This window comes from Sorex araneus, chromosome X (genome assembly GCF_027595985.1).
Source record: "Sorex araneus isolate mSorAra2 chromosome X, mSorAra2.pri, whole genome shotgun sequence".
Lineage (NCBI taxonomy): Eukaryota > Metazoa > Chordata > Mammalia > Eulipotyphla > Soricidae > Sorex > Sorex araneus.
The window spans coordinates 224,056,130-224,081,543 of record NC_073313.1 but is presented as its reverse complement, the minus strand read 5'-3'; the positions used below and the strand labels follow the sequence as shown (position 1 = coordinate 224,081,543).

Sequence of the window (25,414 nt, the reverse complement as noted above, 5' to 3'; positions counted from 1 at the left end):
ATCTACACAATGGAATACTGTGCAGCTGTTAGAAAAGATGAAGTCATGAAATTTGCTTATAAATGGATAAACATGGAGAGTATCATGCTAAGTGAAATGAGTCAGAAAAAAAGGGACAGACATAGAGGGACTGCACTCATTTGTAGAGTGTAGGGTAGCATCACATGAGGCTGACACCCAAGGACCGTAGATACAAGGGCCAGGGGAACTGCCCCACAGCTGGAAGACTGCTTCATGAGCGGAGGGGAGAAGGCAGATGGAATAGAGAAGGGATCACTAAGAAAATGATGGCTAGCAGGAGTAACCCCTGTGCGTTGCTGGGTGTGACCCAAAAACCAAAAAACGAAAACAAAAAAAAAAGAAAATGATGGCTAGAGGAACCAGTTGGGATGGGAGATGCATACCGAAAGTAGATAATGGACCAAACATGATGACCTTTCAGTGTCTGTGTTGCAAGCTATAATGCCCCAAAACAGAGAGAGAGTATGGGGAATATTGTCTGCCTTAGAGGCAGGGGGAGGGTGGGAAAGGTGGGATATCGATGGTGAGGAATGTTCACTGGTGGAGGGATGGGTGTTTGATCATTGTGAGATTGTAACCCAAATATGAAAGCTTGTAACTATCTCACGGCGAGTCAATAAAATTTTAAATCACGAAATCACAAAATCCCTTTAATCACCAATTTCTCCAATTTCTCGGGTGGGCTCAGTAACCTCTCATTTCGTCCTTTCCCTGAGATCTTAGAAGTCTATCTCTACTCGGCCCGCCCAACAATGTCGCACTGGGGGCTCTTTCAGGGTCAGGGGAATGAGATCCAGCTTGTTACTGGATTAACATATGAATACACATGGGAAGCTTGCAAGGCTGTCCCATGTGGGCAGGAAACTCAGAAGCTTGCCAATTTCTCCCAGAGGGAGAAGAGGCTACAAGAAGTGGCCACGCGCTTCTGGGAGCTTGCTTTTAAGACTCTGGATGTTGACCATTGATGGGATTACACACACCTGGGTTCCTCTGCCAGTACCTTCATGAGTGAGGCCTGTCCGAACGTGTGGAAAGGGGCCTTGAGCATGGCTGTAGCTAGGTCCTGGTGGTCTTCGGCTGCCGGGAGCTCTGCTCGGAGTGGGGAGAGAAGCTGGAGCCCATCCCCACCGAGGGGCCCCGGGGAAGACAGCCAGGCGTATGGGCAAGAGACTGCCCAGAACCAGTCTCAAACATAAGGAAAGGAAGACTAGAGGGGCAAAATGCAGCCATGGGAAATGGTGATGGAAAAGAAACACTTCAAGCTGTGGTGGCGCCCAATTACAGGCTCCCATCTTTACCAGTACAGAGTATTCGGAAGATTTTAAAAATTAAAAAAAAAAAAGAAAAGAAAAGAAATTCTCAATCAACCAACCCAAGAGGTTCAATACTAGGGACCTGCAGGGCCAGGGACCACCAGGACCATCCCAGAACTGCTCAGGGTCCTCCAGAGCTGCAGCCATTGGTGCTCAGAGGCCCACATGGTGCTGGGCATAAAACTGGTTGGACATCTCCTGTACTATTTCTTCAGCCTCCCAGAGTCAGTTGTTCATTAAATTTTTACCAGCTGAATAATGAGAGCTTTTGTAAAGCCAAATTTATTCTTTTTAAAATATGCTTGTTTGCTCTATGACATAACCCTTCAGATGACTTGGAAAAAGATTGTTGTCCTTTATAAAGTTAAGATGGTGACATGATGATATGATGGTAGTTGTGGTATTTTCTTAACTATATAATAGTTAAGAAAGTTCAGGGGCTGAAGAGACAGTATAACGGAGAAGGTGTTTGACTTGTATGCAGCCAACTTGGGTTCAATCCCCAACACCCCATATGGTCCCCCAGCACTGCCAGGAGTGATCCCTAAACACAGAGCTAGGAGTGAGCCCTAGAGTTAGGAACATAATCAGATGTGCGCCCCCAAATCAAAATATAAATAAATAAAATAAAATACACTGTAGCTGAATGTCCTTCTTTACAAAAGAGAACTATATGGCTGTTTCTTTAATATATGTTACATCAAAATGCTACTGCTATTGATTCTGTTACTTAGAATACTTAGGCATAAACCCATTAATTATAGTTTTGGATCTTGGGTGATGTTCACAAATGTGCAACTAACACTACATGTATTTTAAAGTCGGCAGTGATGTAGAAAGTAGGCAAGCTATAGGAAAAAGTAAGCATTCCAATGAGAAATTTTCTTCAAGTTAAAATAGAGAATAAATACTAAGGACATTATAGCCTTCAGAAAACACTCTTGGGGCTGGAGTAATAGCACAGCAGGTAGGGTGTTTGCCTTGTAGGCAGCTGACCCAGGTTCGATTCCCAGCATCCCATATTGTCCCCTAAGCACCACCAGGAATGATTCCTGAGTGCAGAGCCAGGAGTAACCCCTGTGCATCGCCAGATGTGACCCCCCCCAAAAAAAACACTCTTAAAGTAGGGAATCAAAATGCTATGGTAAAGAAAGCAGTTAATTATTGAAAATATTTCAAAGCAGGAAAAAGGACACACCTCTTGGTACTTTGGGACCATACATTGCTGAATATTGAACCCAGGAACCTTGAACACATGTAAAGCATGTGCATACCACTTGAGCCACAGCTCTGGCCCTAAATATTTAAGATCTATTCTCATTAACATGGAAAAGGCATTGTGTATAAATATTTAGTGGGAGGGATTATTTCTATTAAATATGATAGTTTCCTATTTGTGTGCATGGGATGAAGAATTATGTACAGAGACTGAAGCCAGGTTCTTATACATGCAGAGCATACATTCTTCAACTGAATGATATATATATATATCTTACTTCAAACTGAATTGTTTAAAAAAAGTTTTACTTCCATCATGTCAAAGTAAAACTTTGATTTTGTAATAGGACCAGTTCTATGAGTGAGAGAAGTTAGGGATTTCTATTTTTGCTAGTAGGGACTCTGATAAGAGATTAACATTTTAGTACATCTTATCATGAAGAGTATCATGCTAAGTGAAATGAGTCAGAAAGAGAGGGACAGACATAGAATGAATATCTGCACTCATTTGTGGAATATAAAATAACATAATATGAGATTAACACCCAAGGACAGTAGAGACAAGGGCCAGTAATATTGCTCCATAGTTGGAAGTCTTCCTTATGAGCTGGGGGAGAAGGCAACTGGAATAGAGAAGGGATCACTAGGTCAATGATGGTGGGAGAGATAGCTCAGGATGGGATATGTGTGCTGAAAGTAGAGAAAGGACCAAACATGATAGCCTCTCAGTATCTATTTTGCAAACCAAAATGCCCAGAAGTAGAGAGAGAGTATGAAGGAAATTATCTCCCATAGATGCAGGGGGAAGGTCGGGATGAGGGAAGGGGATACTGGGGACATTGGTGATGAAAAATGTGCACTGGTGGAAAGATGGGTGTTTGATCATTGTATGACTGAAACTCAAACATGAAAGCTTTATAACTGTATCTCAGGGTGATTCAATAAAAAAATTTCAAAGATGTACAAATATTAAAACAAAAATAAATTTTAATACATCTTTAAAGATGTGCTTTATCAGTCTAACATAGTTCCAGAAAATCAGACTTTGGCTTTGGTATTAAGGATTTCTGCTACAATTGTAGATAAAACTCTTCAAACTTATTTATAAAATACATATGAGATCAGGGCTAGGATGAATGGAGACTTACTGGTGCCTGCTCGAGTAAATCAATGATCAATGGGATGACAGTGATAAAATGATACAGTGATATGAGAACAAAAAGACAACATTAAAACCTGAAATGACTGGATAGTTAGATGTTGGAACATGAGCAAAATCTTCATCAATCTTAGACAAAAAAAAACCTCAATCAATAAAAGCAAACCTGTGTTTATTCAATGAAATACTGCCGGGGCTGGAGTGATAATATAGAGGACAGGGTGTTTGTCTTGCACGCAGTCGACCCTGGTTCGATTCCCAGCATTCCATATGGTCCCCTGAGCATCGCCAGGAGTAACTCCTGAGTGCAAAGCCAGGAATAACCCTTGTTCATTGTTGGGTGTAACACAAAAAGCAAAAAAGAAATGAAAAGAAAAGAAATACTACCTAAGTATTCATGTCTGGCAAGGTTTTTGCCTTTTTTAATAGGTAGTTGATATTTCACTCATATATATATATATCACATTTTTATCCACTTATCCACTAGTAGGCATTTAGATTGTTTATAAATTGGGGCTCTTGCAGAAGATGCTGCAATGAACATAAAGGTGTAGTCTTTAAAAACACTTCAATTTAGTGTTTTTGTATTCTAATAGCATCAGAAGTAGAATATTTGGATTATATGACTTTTCTATGATTTTTTTCTTGAGGAATTGCTTACTGTCTTCCATAAAAGCTACCTTAGTTTCCCACTTTCCCAGCAATAGTGTGTTGAAGGTTCCTTTTTCTCTCCATGCTCATCAACACTTGTTGTTTCTTATATTCTTGTTAATAGTTATTCTCCCAATTTATAAGTGCCAATAATTTATATGAATATCAAATTATAATGATGCTATACACCTAAAATTTATACAATGTTGTAAATCATGTTACTTCAATAATTTTTTAAGACACATGCCTGGAAGTTGTGAGGAAAAATATAATAATAAGAAACTGTCTAGCTCATCTTGATGTGTTAGAAGATCATCATACTTGTGAACATTATGTCTTGTACAATATGAAAAATTAGGATAATATGAGGGAGCCAGAGTAACAATATGCAGCAGGTAGGGCACTTGCCTTGCATACGGCCTACCTGGACTCAACCCCAAGAATCCCATATGATTCCCCTGAGCACTGTCAGGAGTAATTCCCAAGTGCAGAGCCATGAGTAACCCCTAAGTACCCTTGGGTATGTCCCCCAAATAAAGCAAAACAAAAAAAGAAATGATGATATGAGAAAGAGATAGATAACATTCATGTGACAACAAAAATAGCAAAGCATCTTGAGGAGTGGGAAAAAAAAGAAAAGTAGAATTAAATCTATATGGGATGCAGGAAACTATAGAATTAAAATCATAGCGAATAAATAGGTGATGGGGGAGTCATGCTTGAAGTACAAAATGTAGTGAAGTGAAATAAGAAAAACCATGTTCAATCCAAAGTTAGAATTCTAACCACAGAACTGAGGTTGCCAGATCACAGGGTGCCCTCAAGAGTGGAGAGGGTCAGTAAATGGTGATGGAGGGATGTCAACACACTTTGGTCATGGGTGTGGTATGACAACTTTTGAAGAGGTGTGAAAAGGCACTACTGAAACATGTACAAAGATATAAACTATTTGTTACTTAGAGTTTTTGTTTTTTGGGGTTTTTTTAAGATGTGAAAAATCAGAGGTAGCAGAACCAGCATACAGGTCACTGCTAAAGAAACCGGAACAAGTAGAACAAATATGGCATTTGAAAATGAATCCTAAGGACCACTTTTATATAACATTTAATTTCCTAGGGAAGAAACCATTTGAATACAAATTTGAGATATTTAATGCAAGCATTCAATATGGCTTGGGATTTTTGCAAAGCCTATCTTTTACTCCAGTCTCTAGAAAGCTTTTCTTGGCTATTACCATGTGATGGACTGGAGCGATAGCACAGCGGGTAGGGTGTTTGCCTTGCGGCTGACCTGGGTTTGATTCCTCTGTCCCTCCCAGAGAGCCTGGCAAGCTACCGAGAGTCTCCTGCCCGCAAGGCAGAGCCTAGCAAGCTACCCGTGGCATACTCAATATGCCAAAAACAGTTACAACAAGTCTCACAATGGAGATGTTACTGGTGCCCGCTCAAGCAAATTGATGAACAACGGGGATGGTGCTACGGTGCTACCATGTGATTGACATGGGCAAGTGAAAATGATGAGTTAGAGGCATTGTAACTGGGAATGGCCATCTTCCAGTACCTACTCTGTCATCATGCGGTAGTCCACAATGAGACGTGTAGTGAAAGTGAGGTTAGTCACCAATGCATCAAAGTGACAATGAGCTGATGAACAACTGGGTACAAGAAATACTCCTGATAGATTCAGTGCTAATTGCCTTGTGAATAGAAAACTCCAGAAAATGAGAGAAGTGAAATAAAAGCTCACAAAAGGCAGGAAAAGGAAGTAAGAAACCAGGTAACAAAGTAAAACCAAAATGCAAGTGAATTATACTGAATGGTTGAAAATAAGATTCTCACTTAGAGTCAAGACAAGAATAATTAAGCAACATATTGTTTAAAGCAACCACTAAAGTTATGTATTAGAAGAATTAAAAGAAAATAGGTAGGCAATGATATATTGGGTGATATATGATATATCAGACTAAAGATATGGCTATAAATATGTCTTATAACAATATAGTAATAAAATAAAATGAGATATGAAAATAACATTCATTGTTACTAAGGACATATCGTATCTCACTTAATTTTAATGATAAATATAAACCTGTTAGACATATTAAATTTTGGGTTTTTGTTTGTTTTTCGCTTTTTGTTTTTTGCTTTTTGGGTCACACCCAGCGATGCACAGGGTTAACTCCTGGTTCTGCACTCAGAAATTACTCCTGGAGGTGCTCAGGGGACCATGTGGGATGCAGGGAATTGAACACCAGTTGGCTGCATGCAAAGCAACCGCCCTACTGGCTGTACTATCACTCCAGTCCCAGATTCGTTAAATTTTTATCCAAAAAGTGATAATTAGGGCAAATACTGTATTCATTATTTTATCTTTTTCTAATTAGTTTTTGAACCACTTCTAGCAGTGCTCAGGGCTTACTTCTGGCCTTGCACTGAGGAATGACTTCCTAGCAGTGCTCAGGGAACTATATGGGGTGTATAGGATCAAATCGGAATTGAGAACATGCAGACAAGTGCTTTAGACCCTGTATGATCTTTCCCTGAATTCATCATTTTAAATGAACATCTAGCATTCACATACCAGTAAATGAACCAAGCACTATTACATGAACATTTAAAGTCAAAAGGATGAATAGAAGAGGAAATAAGAGAGGAAATAAGAAATTCCCTCCCCTCAGAGATAGTTTAATGGACCACGTACATACTTTGTATGCAGAAAGATGGATTTGACTTCTGGGCACTGCCTAGAGCAACACCCAAGCAGAGCCAGGAGTAGCCCCTGAGCACAGAGCAGGACCCTGCCCCAACCTGAAATTGAAAAGAAGAGAAGAAATAGAATAGTGTTGTCATACTTGGACATACTTATCTCTGTTTTTTGATATATCAAGTAGGCAAAACAAGAAGTAAATATAGATTTCAAATTTCAGAATGGACTGAGGTTGGCTTAACCAAGAGTGTATTACAGCATTTTTTTTGGTATCGAATTGCTGTGAACTAGTTAGAAAACGTTCATATTTGAGTTTCTGTCATACAATGATTTTAACACCCATCCCTCCACCAGCGTACATTTTCCATCACCAATGTCCTCAGTATCCCTCTTCCCCAACCCCCTGCCTCTATGGCAGGCAATTTCCCTCTTACTCTCTGTACTTATGGGTATTATGGTTTGCAATGCAGATAGTGAAAGGTCATCAGGTTTGGTCCTTTATCTACTTTCAGCACATAACTTCTATCCCAAGCGATCCCTCCTACCACCGTTGATTTAGTGATCCCTTCTCTGTCCCAGCTGCCTTCTCCCTCAGCTCATGAGGCAGGCTTCCAACCATGGAGCAATCTTCCTGGCCCTCATCTCTACTGTCCTTGGGTAAAATTTTAAGTAACTTAAATGCAAATTATTAAATGAAACAGACAGGGCTAATTATTTAACAACTCTAAAAATTAGAATAATGTATGTGTTTTAATGACAATAACTTAGTTTTTAATTCAATGGCGAAAAAATGCATAGCAACAGAGAGAGCAAACTCTGAATTTTATTTTTAATGCGAGTAAACATATGAAAATGAAAATACAATTAAATGTTATATGAAAGTTCATCAGTATCAGTTATTCTCTCATCTTGTCATTGTGGGTGCTCTTAATTTGCTTAATGATTTTTACATTTAGACATTTTCTGCAAAGGACGTATCTGTACAATCAGATAAAAACACAATTGACCTTTGTTTAATGATTTACTGTGATATTATGAACATCCCACTTGGTTCTCACAACTCAGGGAGAAAGACAGGCAAGGACATCAAAGCTCAGAGGTAAAGTGGTTGCTGGACTTTTTTTCAACGTTGCACTTAATGACAGGGCTAGGGTAAAACCCTTAACTTCTGACCACAGGTCCTCAGGACTTTCCAGCACGTTCTCCTGAGTAAGCTAAATCTCTACAGTGCTAGCTGGTTCAGTATGTCAAGTACATCACCCAGGACCTGAGGTGGTAATGTACAGGAATGCACACTTAATACGTTTTTTTTTCATCTAATATAGTAGGAGAAAGAGATGACAGAGATAGGTGAACCAGAAACAGAGAGTGAGATAAATATATTTTGTTGCAAGCTGAGATTAGAAATAATTGTGAAAGCCAGAGCCAATTAGTTGTAAAACACATGAGGGAAGAAATGTTAGTTAGCATCTTCTCTGACTATCCCTAAGAGAAAAACTGTCCTTGAGTGTATAAATAAGTGTGTTAGTGTAACTTGCATTTCAGGTCAATCAAGAAGTCCTTGGAAGTATCATTTCAGGCATGCATGTACCAATATTAAGAGTTCACACCCCAAAAATTGGCTCAGTGCTAGCCCTCATGCTTAGAGTTGAGTTTAGATCATTGGAGAACTAACTTTCCGTTATTTATGAGCTATTCTAACTCCTTCAGTTTCTTTTCATCTTAGTAACTCGATGGTATTAATACCTCTGCTATAGTTCAAATAGATTTCAGATTTTTCTTCAGTGGAAAATGTATGGGAACACTTTAGCGGTTGCTTTAAAAATGCTCAGCATCTTCAGATCATTGTTTATTTCTTTAGGATGTAATAAGTTTTCCACTTCCTGTTTTAGAATGTCTAATTTTCCTAGCTTTACACAATATGTAAATTAATACAATTTTACTAATGAAATTTTTGCGATGATGAAAACTTAATTTTTCCTAATGCTTAAAAATTTAAATAGCAATGAAATCTAGGAAATTAAAAGTCCCCCGGAATTCTATAAAAATATAAAGATAGTCATTAATATACATTGTCCACCATTATGAGTTTTTGTGTATTTACTGCATAATATGGAGTATTATACACACTGCATCTTATTGCAAGGTTTATCCCCTATCTCTCTTTTTTTTGGCTTTTTTGATTGCACCCAGCAATGCTCAGGGGTTACTCCTGGCTCTGCACTCAGAAAACACTTCTGGTAGTACTGGATTATGGCATTTACAATTTTTTTTTCCGCAAAGCTGAAATTTTATTTAGTTCTTTGCTTCCGAAGTCTCACATCAAAGAAGTACATCAAAGAACTCTCTCCCACCCTTTCCTGAATGTTTTCAGTGTCAACATTTTTATTGAGAAGAAAACTTGTAAGCATGCCTGGCAATAGTGCCTTCTTGTTATTAGATGAGGTGCTCTCTAGGTTCACACGTCAGGTTGTGATACTTGCATTTGCAGTCACAGTGCTCCCTGAGATTTACACTCCTTTAGATGCACTTCTCATACCCATGCTTGCTGGGGGTTGGATTCTTAACTGAGGCACACAGATTATAGTTGTGGTGATCACTGGAGATTACTGTGGTGCTCATGTAAGGTTTGCTGGGGTTCACATTTTCTAGTCATGTCACTCCTGTGTTATTTCACTTGTAGACGCCTTTTATGTGGTGATGCTTGCACACACCTGGCTTTAGCATGAATGCAAACTTCTGGCAGTACTGAGGATCACAGATCACATAGGTGCCAGATTCAAACCACAGAGCTGTTCAGATCACTCTTGGCACATGTGGAACACAGGGATTTGAACTTGAAACCATATGTTTGTAAGGTAGATACTATAAGCCACTGCACTATAACTCCAGGATCTTGAAGGAATTTTGGTATATTTTTAATGGTATAGATTATCTTTGATGCCACAATTTAATGATCCATTCACAGTAAACCAACAGATACTTTCTTTATCTCCAAATATTCTCTACCATAGTAAATATTATAAGAAGTTTAGACATACCTTCTAATGTGTAAGAGCTAGTATTCATTTTTCTTCATTTATTTACTTATTTATTTATATTCTTTTCTTTGGGGGGTCACACCCAGTAGTCCACAGAGACCATACATTGCTATAAGCAAAGCACGTGCTCAATCCATTGAGCTGTCTCTCTGGTATTCTATTTTATATTATTTCTTATTTGCATGATTCCTTAGCTTACTCGAGTCAAGGTATGAGTATTTAAATAAATAAAGTAAACAATTGTCAGATTATTTTCTAAACATGGTTTTAATGTAAAATTCACATTTCTCCAACAAAAGGTATGAGGATCCTCTTTCACACATTACTATTAAAGTAGGTATTACTTTTCCCAATCTGACTGTTGGGAAATCATCTCTTTCTCTTTTTACTTTAAATTGCTTTTTTGTATCTGTGACATTGGGAGTTGCTCTCACATATAGTGATTGGTTTGACGTGTTCCTTGGTCATTTTCCCATTTACTTTCTTCCATTGGGCTTTCTCATCATTTATTTCAAAACATCAAAGGGTTCTTTACATATAAAAAATATTACTTTAAAAATATCTTTAGTAGTAGCTCTTTCATATGTTAATAGTATAATATTTTTCATCAATCTAAGGTGTGTATTTTGGTTTTATGATTTTTTTCATACAAAAATATGTAAATGCAAAATATCAATCATTTTCAGCTGGGGCGGTTCTATGGCTTAAAATCTCTAACCTTTATATTATACATATTTTCCTGAATTTTATTCTACATTAAAAGTAATTTAATTAAATCCTAATTTGACACAAAATTCTTCATATAGTGTTTTATCTGAATTTATTACCAGCAATACTTTTAAAATTATCATTTTTCTCCACTAACCTGGGATATGCCACCTTTTTCCTATGCTACTTTTGTATGATTTTTTTACCTCCAAATGATGTAATTCTGGGGCTTCCTAATATATACTGTGCAGACTTTTGTGGCAAAAAGCAAAAAAACTATAAAGCACTATAGTGTGCATAAGTGGCAGGTTCTATTACTATTATATTCAAACATATAAAAATTGGTGAGTTTACTAGCATCTATGTGTTCTCTTCCTTTCATCTTGAATTAACAGTTTATCTCTTAATTATAAGTCTGAATTTTCCAAAAGCATTAAATTTTAGTCTTCATTGTGATCTAACTGGGCTTTTAATTACTCTTTTCACTTTTTTACCTAAATGAAAAATTTTCAAAGTCAACATTCATCTTTTACCAAAAAAAAAAACCTGCATAAATTAAGGAAAAGAAGACCTGTTATGAAACATACATGTGTAATTTATCACTTTTTGTTTAGCTTCAATCATAAAAGTGACACATGAATATTTTTAAAAGATTCAAACAATACTGCCTCAGAGTAACCTCCTCCAATCACATTTTTCTCAAGATGATCATTAATGAGAGACATGTTCCTCCCAGGCCCTTTTTATGCATACATTGTGTAGTGCTAATAACGTTTTTCCTTAATTGATACGATTATTCTCATGTTAGAGCACTGTATTATTTCTAATTTCCATCAACTGAAACTGGTTGGTTTCTTTTTTAAGTCAAACAGCTTTTAGAGTATTTGGTTCATGTTCAAGTAAGTCCTACGGAAATGCCAGGAAGTACGTCTGTCTAATATTTAAAAAAAAAACCAAACATGTTCATTCTTGTTCTTGAGTTTCCTTTATATTTATATAAACATATTTCATAGAACACATCTTCATTGGCTTTAAAATCAGTTTTACTCTTTATCTTTTTTTTTCTTTTTGGGTCACACCCAGCAATGCACAGGGGTAACTCCTGGCTCTGCACTCAGGAATTACTCCTGTCTGTGCTCGGCGACCATATGGGATCCTGGGAATTGAACCGGGGTCAGACGCGTGCAGGGCAAACAAACGTCTTACCCACTGTGCTATCGCTCCAGGCCCAGTCTTTATTTTTAAACTAATAAAAACATTTATATCTTGTTTTTATCAATTTACCATACTTGAGCTTTAAATTTCTAACACACAAACCCCTCCCCCCAATGTTAAGTAGAAAACTCCTTGAGTTTATAGTGTTTTACAAATTATGAGTCTGGCAAACTCCTTGCAATGATTTTATAATGAATGACAAGTATTATTCCAACTAATGGGGCAATTAAAATAATGAAGGTTGAGAAGTGATTTGCCTCTGGTTACATGGTGAGTAACAGTCACAAACCCATGTCTTGTGACTATATAGAGAGCTGATTCCTGCTGCATTGCACATGTTCTAGGATAAGTAAAGCCCTCCTAAAACACAGGACATTGTGTAGGGAAAATACTCAGAACTCACAAAGGATAAACTTAATACTTTTAAGAAGTGTTTTCTTTAATTAAAAAGTAAATACATTATATGGGCTGGAGCGAAGGAAGGCAGCCGACCAGGGTTCCATCCCAGGGACCATATGTGTCCTCTGAGCCCTGCTAGGAATGATCTCTTAGTATAGAGCCAGGAATAAGCCCTGAGAACAGCTGGGTGTGTCCCCCACTAAAAACCCCAATCCCCCCCCCCACAAAAAATCTGTATATTCCTGCATCTAATTTTTAGCAAAGTTTTTGTAGGGTGTATCATTATTATTGTAACAAAAATAAAAATACTTAACTGTTTCTGTCTCTTGAGACTTTATACCTCACTTCTCTTTTCTCAAGAAAAATTTTATGATGACAGGAGAATTCAAAGCGAAATGAAAGAAAAAGAGAGGCAGTCAACTTGGTCATTTGAATTTGTTCTTAGACAAAGGAATAGGAGGATAAAAATGTGTCAGAACTTAACTTTACTAGAATTATGATAAATACCAGACCAGCCTCATCTATTTAGAATAGTCTTGGGTTTACAGAGAAAAATTAAGTGCAAAGTATAGAACTTTCCTTTTTATTCCCTTAACCCCATCCACCCTGTTAGTTACGTCTCATTTTGTTTGCCTGAGTGAGGTACATTTTTTTTTACAATGAAAGAACACATTATGAAATAAATATCATCGTTTACATGAGCAGTTTGATGGGTTTTAACAAATGCATCATGGAGGCATTCACCATGAAAATCATACAGAAGAATTTCAATCTAAAACTGGGCTTCCTCTATTCATCCCTTTCTCCTCTTCAACCTGATCATGCTGACCTTTTCATTGTCTCCATAGCTTTGCCTACCAGTGTACAGCCTTTTTAAATTGACTTCTTTCATTTATCAATTTGCTTTTGGGTTTTATAAATGACTGTGTAGCGTCACGGTTATTTCTTCCAATTGTTAAAAATGTCCCATTGTAAATATACAAGTTTTTAACCTATTTGCCAATGAAGGTCACTTAATTAAGAAAATTTTTACTGTAAATAAATAGGCAGGTATTATTTGGTCAAAAGTTGTATTTATTTGAGTAAATACTTTGACCTCTGTCTGGTAAGTCTCTAACTGCTGAACATTCTTCCAAAGTAGCTGTTCCATGTGAGAGTTCCTTCCTACTGTCCCACATTTGTCATTGTTTTGTAAGTTTGCTTTTCTGTAAAGATGTGTAGTGGGAATCTCACAGTTATTTTAAAGTGTAATTCACCTCACATATGTTTTTCATGATGTCTTCATATGCTTATTTGCCACTTGTATATCACCTTTGATAATATCCTTTTTATTTTTTGCCCATATGGTTTTAAATTCCTTTTTAAAAATCTCTTCCTCTTTTCTCTCCTTTGTTGCTGATCAGAAATTACATTCAATCATCTAGTTTTCATCACTAAGTCTGTTAGCTGCAGGGCTCTTGGGTTTTTTTTTTTTTAGATTTATTTCCAAATTTGAGGAAGCTACTCTCTATTCCTAGTTTACTGAGAGTTTTTATTTAAAATCTGCTGCATTTGGGGGCCAAAGAGCTAGTACAGTGGGTAGAATGCTTGCCTTGCACATGACTAATAGGGATTCAAACCCTGACACCTCATATGGTCCCCCGCTCCACCAAACTCCTCCAGGAGTGGTCCCTGAGTACAGAGCCAGGAGTAAGCACAGAACACACCTGGATGTGGCTCTCCACCCCACCCCCATATTACATTTTAAATCTTGTTGGGTTGATCATCCTATATGTAAATTAAACTGAAGATGACGAATTAGGCTCTTTTAAAAATTTTTTGTGGGCTACTTTTTCCACAGACAAAACTTTTATGATTCTGGTGGAAGAAATATTAGGTTGAAGTATTTTAAACATTATATGCTGAGAACAAAGAGAACATAATTTTAAGAGACTGAAGCTGAGTCCAATATGTCATGTAAATGATGTGTAGATGATGTGTTGATACTAGTAAGGGGCAAGGATAAAAATCAATTAGCAGTGGTATTTACAACAAAGAGAACATGCTACTTAGTGAACAGAAGTGCATAGTCAATTGAAGATTCCTATAAAAATGTAAATAAAATCATTTTATTCTATAAGAAGAGACAGCTGCTTCATAAAGCAACAGTAACAAAAACATAAGAAATAGCTCTTGACCATAGCATGGTTGTAGGTAGTTAAAAATAAATGTCAGGGGGTTGGGCATATTGCTCAGTTTTAGAGCACTTGCCTCCCACGTATAAGGTCTTGGGTTTGATTTTAGGCACTACTTACTTCCTGAGCATGGTGTGGCCCAAAATGCAAAAGCTGAGGAGTTAAAACTTCCTCAAATTGAGTATAGGAGAAGATATGTGATACAGGGCTAATAAGGGGATAAAGACTGGTATAAAACTATTCTAGTTCTCTAAATCCTCAAGTAGATAACCCCAAGTCACTTGTCTATACTGACTCCCAAGATTCTCTACCCATCTTAGGAAAGTGTTTTATAAGACATCTTCATGGGATATTGTCTTTTTTCACTTATTCTTTCCCTTAATTGTGTTTTAAAGGGGCAACTCCCAGTTGTACATCTCATATTGAAAACTTTTTCTCAGGGATAACTCTTTCCAGAGGAGTACACGCTGAGTTACGTGGTTATGTGCCTCGTCAGAGTCCTGAATCTCTTTTCGTTACTATTGTTTTCCTCTCTGGGTTCATGTGAATCTCTCTGTGTGGGCTGTTCATCCAAATCTCCCTGTGCACCTTGCAATCCATTATTCTCACCCAGTTTTCAGGTCATTGCAATCAGAAAGTAGCCTCTGATGTGTCCTTCAAAATGCCAAGAAAATTGGTTCAATGTAATATTAACTCTTAGGCATGTTTAAATTTTAAGGGGATCCTTGGGGAAGAATTCAACGGAATGAATGTCTCTAGTTGTGAAATTTCAGATTCTATGGCAGCTGAAGATCATTTAGAATAGGAGATCTCATGCCCTTCTCTGACTGGTACTTCTCAGATCATTTAGAAGGAAAAGAGAAGATAACCTAGTTACTCTGACAAGTCAAACTTTAAAGTTTGGTGAAAGATCATGAGAGGAATATGAAACAGTCATGAACTGTTGCATAAAGTAGCAAATAGAATTTACAGCTCATTCACTGATTCTAAGACACCATTTCCCCCTCATTACAATATCTCTGAAATAAAAACGCATCTTATAATCAATAATGTCTCTTAGTTGCTGTTGCCAGGTGGCAATCACAGTATCATTATCATTCCCTGGAATGTGAAATTAGATCATAGCTATTCATATTGTTGTCACATCAGTTGAATTATGTGCACTGTTGTTACAACACATGTTGTGTTTAATTGCTCTTTAAAATGTCATCAATATAACACTATGATTTAGGACTGAAATAAATAGTTATCATGTGTACAGAATGTGATGGGAACAAATTAGTAGGGTATAAATTTTATATTTGTAAAACAAAATATTTATCACTGGATAAATGATAAATGGCCATATTTTCCTGGAAATCAACAGTAAAGGTTATAAGAAAAGAAGATATTCACAAGTATGTTATATTATATTTTATATCTGAGATGTATACAAAATTATTGCCTCTCATACACAAAATGACAATGGCAAGGAAATTGCTAAATAGCTCACATTAGATGAATGAAATCTCAGCGCAGCATGAGACTAGAATAAACGGACCATGCATTGCACAGGATTATTATTAAGATGAACAACATCCATTTATTAGAAACTTCAGAAACTTCCTGCTGATTTTGAGCAGAATGCATTTAATTTCCAGCATGTGTCATTGAGGAAAAGTGAAAAATTTTAAATGAATGATACCAGGAAATGGTTTAGTATGATAAGATTTAAAGTCACACTATTAATGCAAAAGGACCTTTAATTATTTTTGTTTGGGGGCCACACCTGGAGGTGCTCAGGTCTTATCCTGGCTCTATGCTCAGGGATCACTTTTGGGGTGCTCCCCAGGCTGGCCATGTCAAAGGCAAATGCCCTCCCCACAATACTATTATACTATTGCTATAGCCCACAAAAAAGAATTTTTTTTACATTTGAACCAAATGTATTGTTCAATGATGCTAATTATATTCACATTGTTATGCAACCCAGATCCAGAACTTTTTCATCTTTCAAAACTGAAACTTGGGTACTCAGGAAAGAAATCCTTCCCATTGCCCTTCTCCCCTCTGTCCTGGGTGTCCCCCTCTCCTTCTCCACAAAAAGGATTTTTAAAAGAAGAAAGAATGTGAGTTCTACTTGCTAAAAACAGTGTGTCCCTGCGATTTTATCCCTAATTGCACAATGATAAGCTTTTCACTATAGTTAATGCAAAATAATGTCTAGAAATATCTTCAAAGGTGTTACTAGAAATGATACAAAGTGATAGACTATGAAGTCATCTGGAAGAGATACTTTGTGAGCCTATTAGATTTTTAGTTCTTAGTCAATTTATGGAATTTCACATGAGAAGTTAAAAATTTCACCTAAAAGTATAGTGATATGACTGTTGATTATGATGAAATAACTAAGCCATGATAATTTTCAATGCTTCAGTCAATAAACCATTTAATAAAAAAAATCTTTTTGTGGGGAGGGGCATACTTGGTGGTACTCAGAGCTTACTCCTATCTCTGCATGCAGGGATTACCCCTGGCAGTACTCAGGGTACCATGTGTGGTACTGGGGATAAAACCTGAGTCAGCTGCATATAAGATACAAACCTTTCACGCTGTACTATCTCCCCACTTAGTGAAATTTTGCTGAAGGAATGTAAGTCCTGGTTCTGACATAGAAAGTTCCTGTGGAGAATTTTCTGGTAGGATAAGTAATATCAGTATCAAAACTTTCAGACTGGAGTGACAACTATGCACCTTGAAAATTGTTACATCCTAGTGGCACACAGGACAGTATTTCACAGGAAAATGTGCATATTGTTTAGTCTGAGTTGAAAGGGAATTCAGAAAAGTTGAAATCTATGTATGTCAAAAATTTGTAGGTATATACTAATTTATTGAATGCTGATTTACTTTATATTCGTAAGAATGGTACTTGTGATTTTAAACGTGCTAAAATAAATCAAAATATCTCTTTCAATATGAATAAAGTGAAAATTCTATTGGATGGGCGGCCCTGGGAGTTGGGTCACATGGGTGATGCCCAGGGGTGACTCCTGGCTCTGCACTCAGGAATTCCAGGTGGTGCTTGTGGTGACCATATGGGAAGCCGGGAATGCAATATCTTCCCAGTGTTGAAATTCTTAAGAACAACAAAAAAAATATGTCAGAGGTAGGGAGAGAGTTAAGAGAGCTAGAGCTCCTGCTTTGTATGGTAGAGCAGGGTGGGCATGGTGATTAATTCCCAGCATCACAAAGACTCCTAAATTTCAGCCGGGAGTAGCCCACTGAGCACATCTGGGTGTGGCCCACAAAATAAAAAATAAAACATTGGCTCTAAGGCAAAAAAAAGCATTATTACAGAGAAAGAAAAGTCAGTTCACAGAAACGGAAGATATAACCTACTTAGTAATTTAGTAAGACAATGACAAAACCACAGGGAGAAAAATTTACAAAACAGATTTTGTAATAGATTTTTTTATTATATACATTTTATTGCTATATATTTCAGTTCCATAAATTGTATACTAATGTGTTATACATTTTATAACATTTACTTTATAACATTTATATGCTGATGTTATAAAGTTGAAACATTAAATAAAATAACAAATCTCAGTTTTCTTATCAGTAAAGGACAACTAATCATTTAAAAAATAGATTTTAGGGGCTGGAGCAATAGTACAGCGGGTAGGGAGTTTGTCTTGCACGAGGCCGACCCGGGTTCGATTCCCAGCATCCCCTATGGTCCCCTGAGCACCACCAGGAGTGATTCCTGAGTGCAGAGCCAGAAGTCATCCCTGAGCATTGCTGGGTGTGACCAAGAAGCAAAAAAATAAAAATAAATAAAATATAGATTTTAACATGCACTTTTCAATAACTGATCAAATTAATCAGGTGAGAGGCCAAGAGAGAGGACTGTGATTAGGGTGCGTGCCTCAGTTAGATCCCAGGCACCACAAGGCTTCCTAAGTCACAGGGGTGACCCCCTAAGCCAAAGGGTTGGCCCTGGTGGTTCTGAGCACCTGGGGGTCTGAGCATTGTCAAAACCAAGCACCAGTGTCTTGATGGCCTAGAGCCACCAGGACGTATCTGTGGGTCCCCCAGCACCTCTTAGAACACCCCCAGATCCCCATCACACCCAACCCCCCAAAACATTGGCAAAAAGTCAGCAAGGATACAGAATTTTGATAAAAACAAATACAGGTTTAGGTTAGTAACCTATAAAAGATGTTTGTTCAAAGCAATTAAACAACACATTCTTTAAAATTCATATGGAACATTCCCAAGAAGTCCGTATGCTGAAACACAAATTAATTCTCAGCAAATTTTAAGTTACAACAATCATTCATAACATCTATTCTGATTCTAATTGATGGTAAAATCTGTTAAAAAAAAAACTCCTATATTTGGGAATTAGGCAATGCATTTCTAAAGTATTAGGATGTAGTTTAAGATACTTAAAAGGAAGAATTTTTCATTTTCATTTTTGTGTGCATATAATATGTCTTAAAGCACTGACAAGTTTTATAATGAATAACTAATTGCATAAATATATCATTACTATCAAGGAGCTTGGCAAGTAGAATGGATTAAAAATATAAAAATCTTGGGAACAGAGAGAGAGAATACAAGGAGTAGGGCCAGGTTAGATCCCTGGAATCGCATATGCCCCGCCCCCCTACCCCGAGCCTACCAGGGTTGATCCCTGAGTTCAGTGCCAGGAGTAATCTCTGAGCACTGATGGGTGTGGTCCAAAAACAAACCACATTTCCAAATACCAGTAAAAACAAACAAACAAACAAAACCCAAACCTAAGAAGGAAACACACCATTTGTTCCTCTCTCTTTTTTTTTTTAAGTGTTTGGGTCATACCCAGAGATGCTTGGGGCTTACTCCTGGGCCTAACCTCAGGTTTCCAGCAGTGCACATATTGGATACCAAGGTTCAAACCCAAGTTGAACGCATGCAAGACAAATGCCTTGCCTGCTGCAATATCTCTCTAGCCCCTCCATATTTTTTTTTAAATAGAAATAAGCCTAACCAAAAAAAAAAAAGTGTATGACCTCTGAGGATAATTATAGTGTTGAGTAGGGAGAAATTAAAACATGGATAAATGGATTTACACTTTTATAGAGAGCCAAATCTACCACATATTTTTAGCAATTTAGTGTTAGGGTCAAGATATAGAAAGGTGCTTGCCTTGCACACAACTGACCCAGGTTCTATCCTTGGCACCAAATATAGTCCCCTGAACATTTCCAGGAGTAGCCCTGAGCACAGAGCCAGGAGCAATTACTTAGCACAGCCAGATGTGGCCCAAACCCCACTCCTCAAAAAATTGTTTGGTGTCAATAAAATTCTCAGTGTGTGTGTGTGTGTGTGTGTGTGTTTGTGGCTTAACTATAAAATTTATGTAGAAACACAGAAAGCTGTCACTAAAGTTTAATAATTAAGTCGGTCTCTGATAAAGGTGATTGGACCTAAAAGATAGAATTGAGTCCAGAATCAAATCCACAAATATATAAGTACACTTGATTTATAACTTTGCTGATATGGCTAGTGATAAAAGAATAGAATATTAATAAATGTTGTGGGAACTGATTATATCTATATCTATATAGAAAACTTATTTGTTTGTGAAGCAAGATAGTTCTTATTGAACCAAAATGACTTAGACGTAAGGAGAGAAAAAGAAAGGAATACATGTTCCTAGAATACAGACTTCTCCGGAGTGGAAAAAACACAGAAGAGGGAGGGAGGGAGGGAGGGAGGAGAGAGAGAGAGAGAGAGAGAGAGAGAGAGAGAGAGAGAGAGAGAGAGAGAGAGAAATGCATGTTTAATAGAGAATATTCAATGGTCTTGAAGAGCAAGCCAATATGTAGAAAATTCTCAAGAGATTTCTCATTATTAATAATCTCCTAGTGAATTATGATTAAAGACATAACTATAAGGGATGATTGAAATAGTATAAGAAAGAAAGAAAGAAAGAAAGAAAGAAAGAAAGAAAGAAAGAAAGAAAGAAAGAAAGAAAGAAAGAAAGAAAGAAAGAAAGAAGGAAAGAAAGAAAGAAAGAAGGAAAGAAAGAAAGAAAGAAGGAAAGAAAGGAAAGAAAGGAAAGAAAGGAAAGAAAGGAAAGAAAGAAAGAAAGAAAGAAAGAAAGAAAGAAAGAAAGAAAGAAAGAAAGAAAGAAAGAAAGAAAGAAAGAAAGAAAGAAAGAAAGAAAGAAAGAAAGAAAGAAAGAAAGAAAGAAAGAAAGAAAGAAAGAAAGAAAGAAAGAAAGAAAGAAAGAAAGAAAGAAAGAAAGAAAGAAAGAAAGAAAGAAAGGAGGTGGAAGGAGAATCTCCAAGACTGGGGGTCGTGGGGCAGGGGGGGGAGGGAGAAATGTCGGGAATGTGTTTCAGTGGTAGAGAACCTGCCTTGCATGTGTGAAGCCCAGGGTTTGATGATCCCCGACATTGCAAAACAAATAAACAAATAGCTGCATAATTGCTGGTAAGAGAGAGATTCCCTAAGTCATAGGAATCAGCAGCCCTAGAGGCAAGTCCAGCAGTTTGGGCTCAAGCCTAGCAGTCCCTGACTAGAATTTGATCCCCAGTACCACTTTGTTCCCTCACTACTTCTGGATGTGGTTCTGGAGGTCCCCACCTTGAGGAGTGGCTTGGGTAGCCTTTCTCTCACCAACACACACTTTGGGACTATTTTGTTATTGGGGATTTTGTTGTTGCTTTGCCTTTTGAAGTCTTTATAAGTAAGGTTCCTTATATGTGGTAACTCCGAAATGTGGGGCTACGTACATCTTTGATGCTTATGAAAATGAAAAGTGTTAATTTGGTTTTGAATCTATAGTGATTCATTTTCCACAACATGTTTTTGTCTTATACTTTTAAGTGAGGGACTGAATTAGGAAAAATTTGCAAAGAAAGCCAATAGTAGCTTGCATGAAAACAATGGTGGTTCCTTGCTCTTCACAGAGAAAAGAAATAAATAATTGAACTCTAAAGGACAGAGAGGGAAACTAAACCAGAAAAGAAAGTTTACAAATAAAGGAAAATAAAGTATACACAATGGAGCAGAGAAATGGTAAAAGTTAGTACCTGAATGAATATTCAACCCTGAGAAACCCCCATGCTTAAGAAAGGGACACGTGAGAGTGATTCTGCAGGCTTAGAGCAACTCCTGAAGCTGCCTGTGAAGAGCACTCGTGTTTACGTAATTAACAGAACCACCAAATTAGCTCTAGAACAAGCACTTTATTTTTAACCATGAAGTATTTTAATAATGAATTAAAGGAAAATGAGAAAACAGAGCTACTCTTGGGGAGATGGATGAAAGAGAGGGGGAAAATCAATTCATGGGGAAATTAACGGGAACAAATTCTAACTAGGAAGAATGTTAAATTGTCAGCATGAGGAAGGACTCATTGTGCAAATTAGTCCTTCAAATTAAAGTTGGAAAACTCGGACACCTACAGGGGCCTGGCCAGGGCCCTACACGGGTGAAAACTGAAATGTCCATGCTCTTCCTCTGAAATGTTACATGTTACATTTTCATATCATTTTAATGGAAGTAGCTGGTTTAACATCTTATAAAGGTTTTGTGTTTTTGTGTGTACAGACATTAGTGTAAACCACACTCTGCCCCAGCTGTCTGGTGTTCGTTTAACACCGTCTAACTGATGCCCTGTTCTCAAATAACCATTTTGTTCTTGGACCCTAAGACTGTGTTTATTCTTAGAGTCTTAGACTGTTTTTCTGTTTTGTTTTGTTTCTCTTCTCCATATGAGTGAAATCACATATACTTGTCTTTCTTGTCTTTCTCCTTCTTCTTTGTTTCACTAAATACAGTGCTCTCTGAGTCAATCCATGATGTGATAAATGTTAAGTTTTCATCAATGATCTTTCATATCCATCGCATCTTCTTTATCCACTATCTGTAAATGAGCACTTCTGTTGTTCCCAAATCATTGTATCACTGTCATCCTGTTGCTCATTGATTTGCTGGAGTGGGCACCAGTAACATCTTCATTTGTCCGTGTCCCATGCTAGTGTAGTCCAAAGGTGTCTGCTTGCTCCAGGAACACGAAGAGCATGTTGTTGTTACTGTTTTTAGCATATCAAATATATCACGGGTGGCTTGCCAGGTTCTGCCATGTGGGCAAATAAATAAATAAATAAATAAATAAATAAATAAAAATAAAGAGGTCGAGGCCGGCCGTGCACTCCAGGAAAAAATCGCATCACTCTCTTCCGGGAGATTTGTTTTATAGCCTCTGGATCTTGGCCGTTGATGAGATTACATGGCGCTGGGGGGAGTTTGTGGGTGTGACTGCCAAGCTCCTGGAAAATGGGGGATCTGGGTGGATCAGGCTTATAGATCTCAGCCCCGGTCCCTGCACACTTGGGTTCCTCTGCCCTTTCCCTCACACAGGAGACTCATCTGAGCATATGGAGAGTGGCCTTGAGCATGGCTGTGGCTCGGTTCTGGAGGTTTTCATCTGCCGGGGCTGTGCTTAGGATGGGGAGGGAAACTCAACTCAATCCCTTCCAAGGGGGCCCCAGTGAAGACAGCCTGGTGCGGGGGCAGGAGATTCTGTTCCCATATAAGTTCTAATATTTTAACTTATCTAAAAATACCTAATGGTGCAGATAGCCAGTTTATGCACCATGATTTTGGTAATAAGATGTGCATATGTCAGTAGAAATGGCATCTGCACCTGTACGTTCATTGCAGCACTATTCTCAATAGCCAGAATCTGGAAATAACCCAAGTGCCCAAGAACAGACAACTGGTTAAAGAAACTTTGGTACATCTACACAATGAAATACTATACAACTGTTAGGAAAGATGAAGTTATGAAATTTGCTTATAAGTGGATGGCCATATCATGCTAAGTGAAATAAGTCAGAAAGAGAGGGACAGACATAGAAGCACTGCACTCATTTGTGGAATATAAAATATCATAATATCAGACTAACATCCAAGGGCAGTAGAGACAAGGGCCAGGAAGATTACTCCACGGTTAAAGCCTGCCTTATGCATTGGGGGAGAAGGCAGCTGGGATAGAGAAGGAATCACTAAGTCAATGATGATTAGAGGATTGCTCGGGATGGGAGAGTGTGCTAAAAGTAGATGAAGGACCAAACATGATGGCCTCTCATTATCTATAATCTGTATTGCAAACCATAATACCTGTAAGGAGAGAGAGAGAGAGAGAGAGAGAGAGAGAGAGAGAGAGAGAGAAAGGGTAATTGTCTGCCATAGAGGCAGGGGGAGAGGTGGGACGGGGTGGGGGACAATACTGGGGACATTGGTTATGGAAAATGTACACTGGTGGAGGGATGGGTATTCTATCATTGTATGACTGAAACTTAAATATGAAAGTTTTGTAACTATAGCTCACGGTGATTCAATTAAAAATGTGTAAAAAAGATTTTTTAAATTTGTATGTGCTTTGATATCACAAAGATATTATTGCTGAGTGTTGCACTCTCATACACTGATGTAGTATGAGCTAATCAACATAATCAGTATCATACAGAAGTCAAAAGAAATGTTTAAAGTATATCATGAATCTCAGAGTTAACAGTTAGCTGGAACCACTTGGTTAATACTAATTTAGAGATATAACTCTTACCTAAAACCTAAATTAAACCTAAAGGAAACTGCTACTAATGAGTGAATATACAGGGGCCTTTTCAATAGAAATGTTCAAGATATAGTGCTAATTATTAAGAATTATTTTTTAAAAATAGAGCAATATATCACATGGGAGTCTACATTCACAGTACAAGTGCCTATGGTTTTACAGTAGAATTGCTTGTTAGAACAAATAGAATAATTTTACCTAGATACATACAGTAAGATTTTTTTAAATGTAGAACTGTTATCTTATATGTAGTTTACATATACTTACCTATTTCAACTTATGTGTTGTTTTGCTGATTTTTTTTTTCAGGGAAAATTTCATGGAAATCCAATGCATGTAGCTGTTGTCATTTCAAATTGTTTAAGGGAAGAGAGGAGAATATTGGCGGCAGCCAACATGCCAGTTCAGGTAATTTTCTTGAGCTTGTGATCTTATTTTCACTTGAATTCAGTTGTTCTGAAGCTCATTTGCTCACCTTCTTCTGTTTTGGTTAATGGTTCTGTCATCCTTTCAGCAATTTGGTATCAAAGTCTCGGGATCATCTTTGAATAGTTTCTTTTTTCTGTCTTGTTCTTGTTAGAATTACCAATTCTTTAAAAATTTTGCTTCCTGAGTCCTACCTATACCTTTGTTTAATCACACACTGACCTGTGATATTAACTATATTAGTTCAGGGGCTGGAGCGAGAGCACAGTGGGTAGGGCGGTTGCCTTGCATTCAGCTGACCCGGTTTTGATTCCTCTGCCCCTCTCGGAGACCCTGGCAAGCTACCGAGAGTATCACACCTGCACAGCAGAGCCTGCAAGCTACCTCTTGCATGTTGGATATGCCAAAAACAGTAACAACAAATCTCACAATGGAAACGTTACTGGTGCCCGCTCGAGCAAATCTATGAGCAACGGGATGACAGTGACAGTGATACAGTTCAGGAGCCTGAGAAATAGTTCAACAAGTTGAGGAGGATAAAAAAGTCCCGGTACTGTCAATCCCCAATATTGTATGGTTCCCCAAGACCACCAAGAATGATTCACAGTACAGAGTTCTAAGAAGCCCCTGAGTACTCAAAGCGACAACAGTAACAACAACAATAAAAAAAAAAAAAGACATCCTTTGAGGAAGAGCAGAACCATCTCCCAGCTAAATTCCTTACTTCTATTTAGACTTTGTTCCCCCAGCAGGTTGAC

General features: G+C 37.6%; 1 protein-coding gene across 1 annotated transcript in view; it reads left to right on the top strand.

Moving 5' to 3' along the window:
* The window catches only part of STAT4 (signal transducer and activator of transcription 4), a 127,890-nt gene that overhangs the window by 47,293 nt on the left and 55,183 nt on the right, over nucleotides 1-25,414 (top strand). Inside the window, exon 4 of the mRNA XM_004601229.2 lies at nucleotides 24,540-24,638. Within this exon, the coding sequence (XP_004601286.2) occupies nucleotides 24,540-24,638 (99 nt within the window). The remainder of the gene's footprint in view (nucleotides 1-24,539; nucleotides 24,639-25,414) is intronic.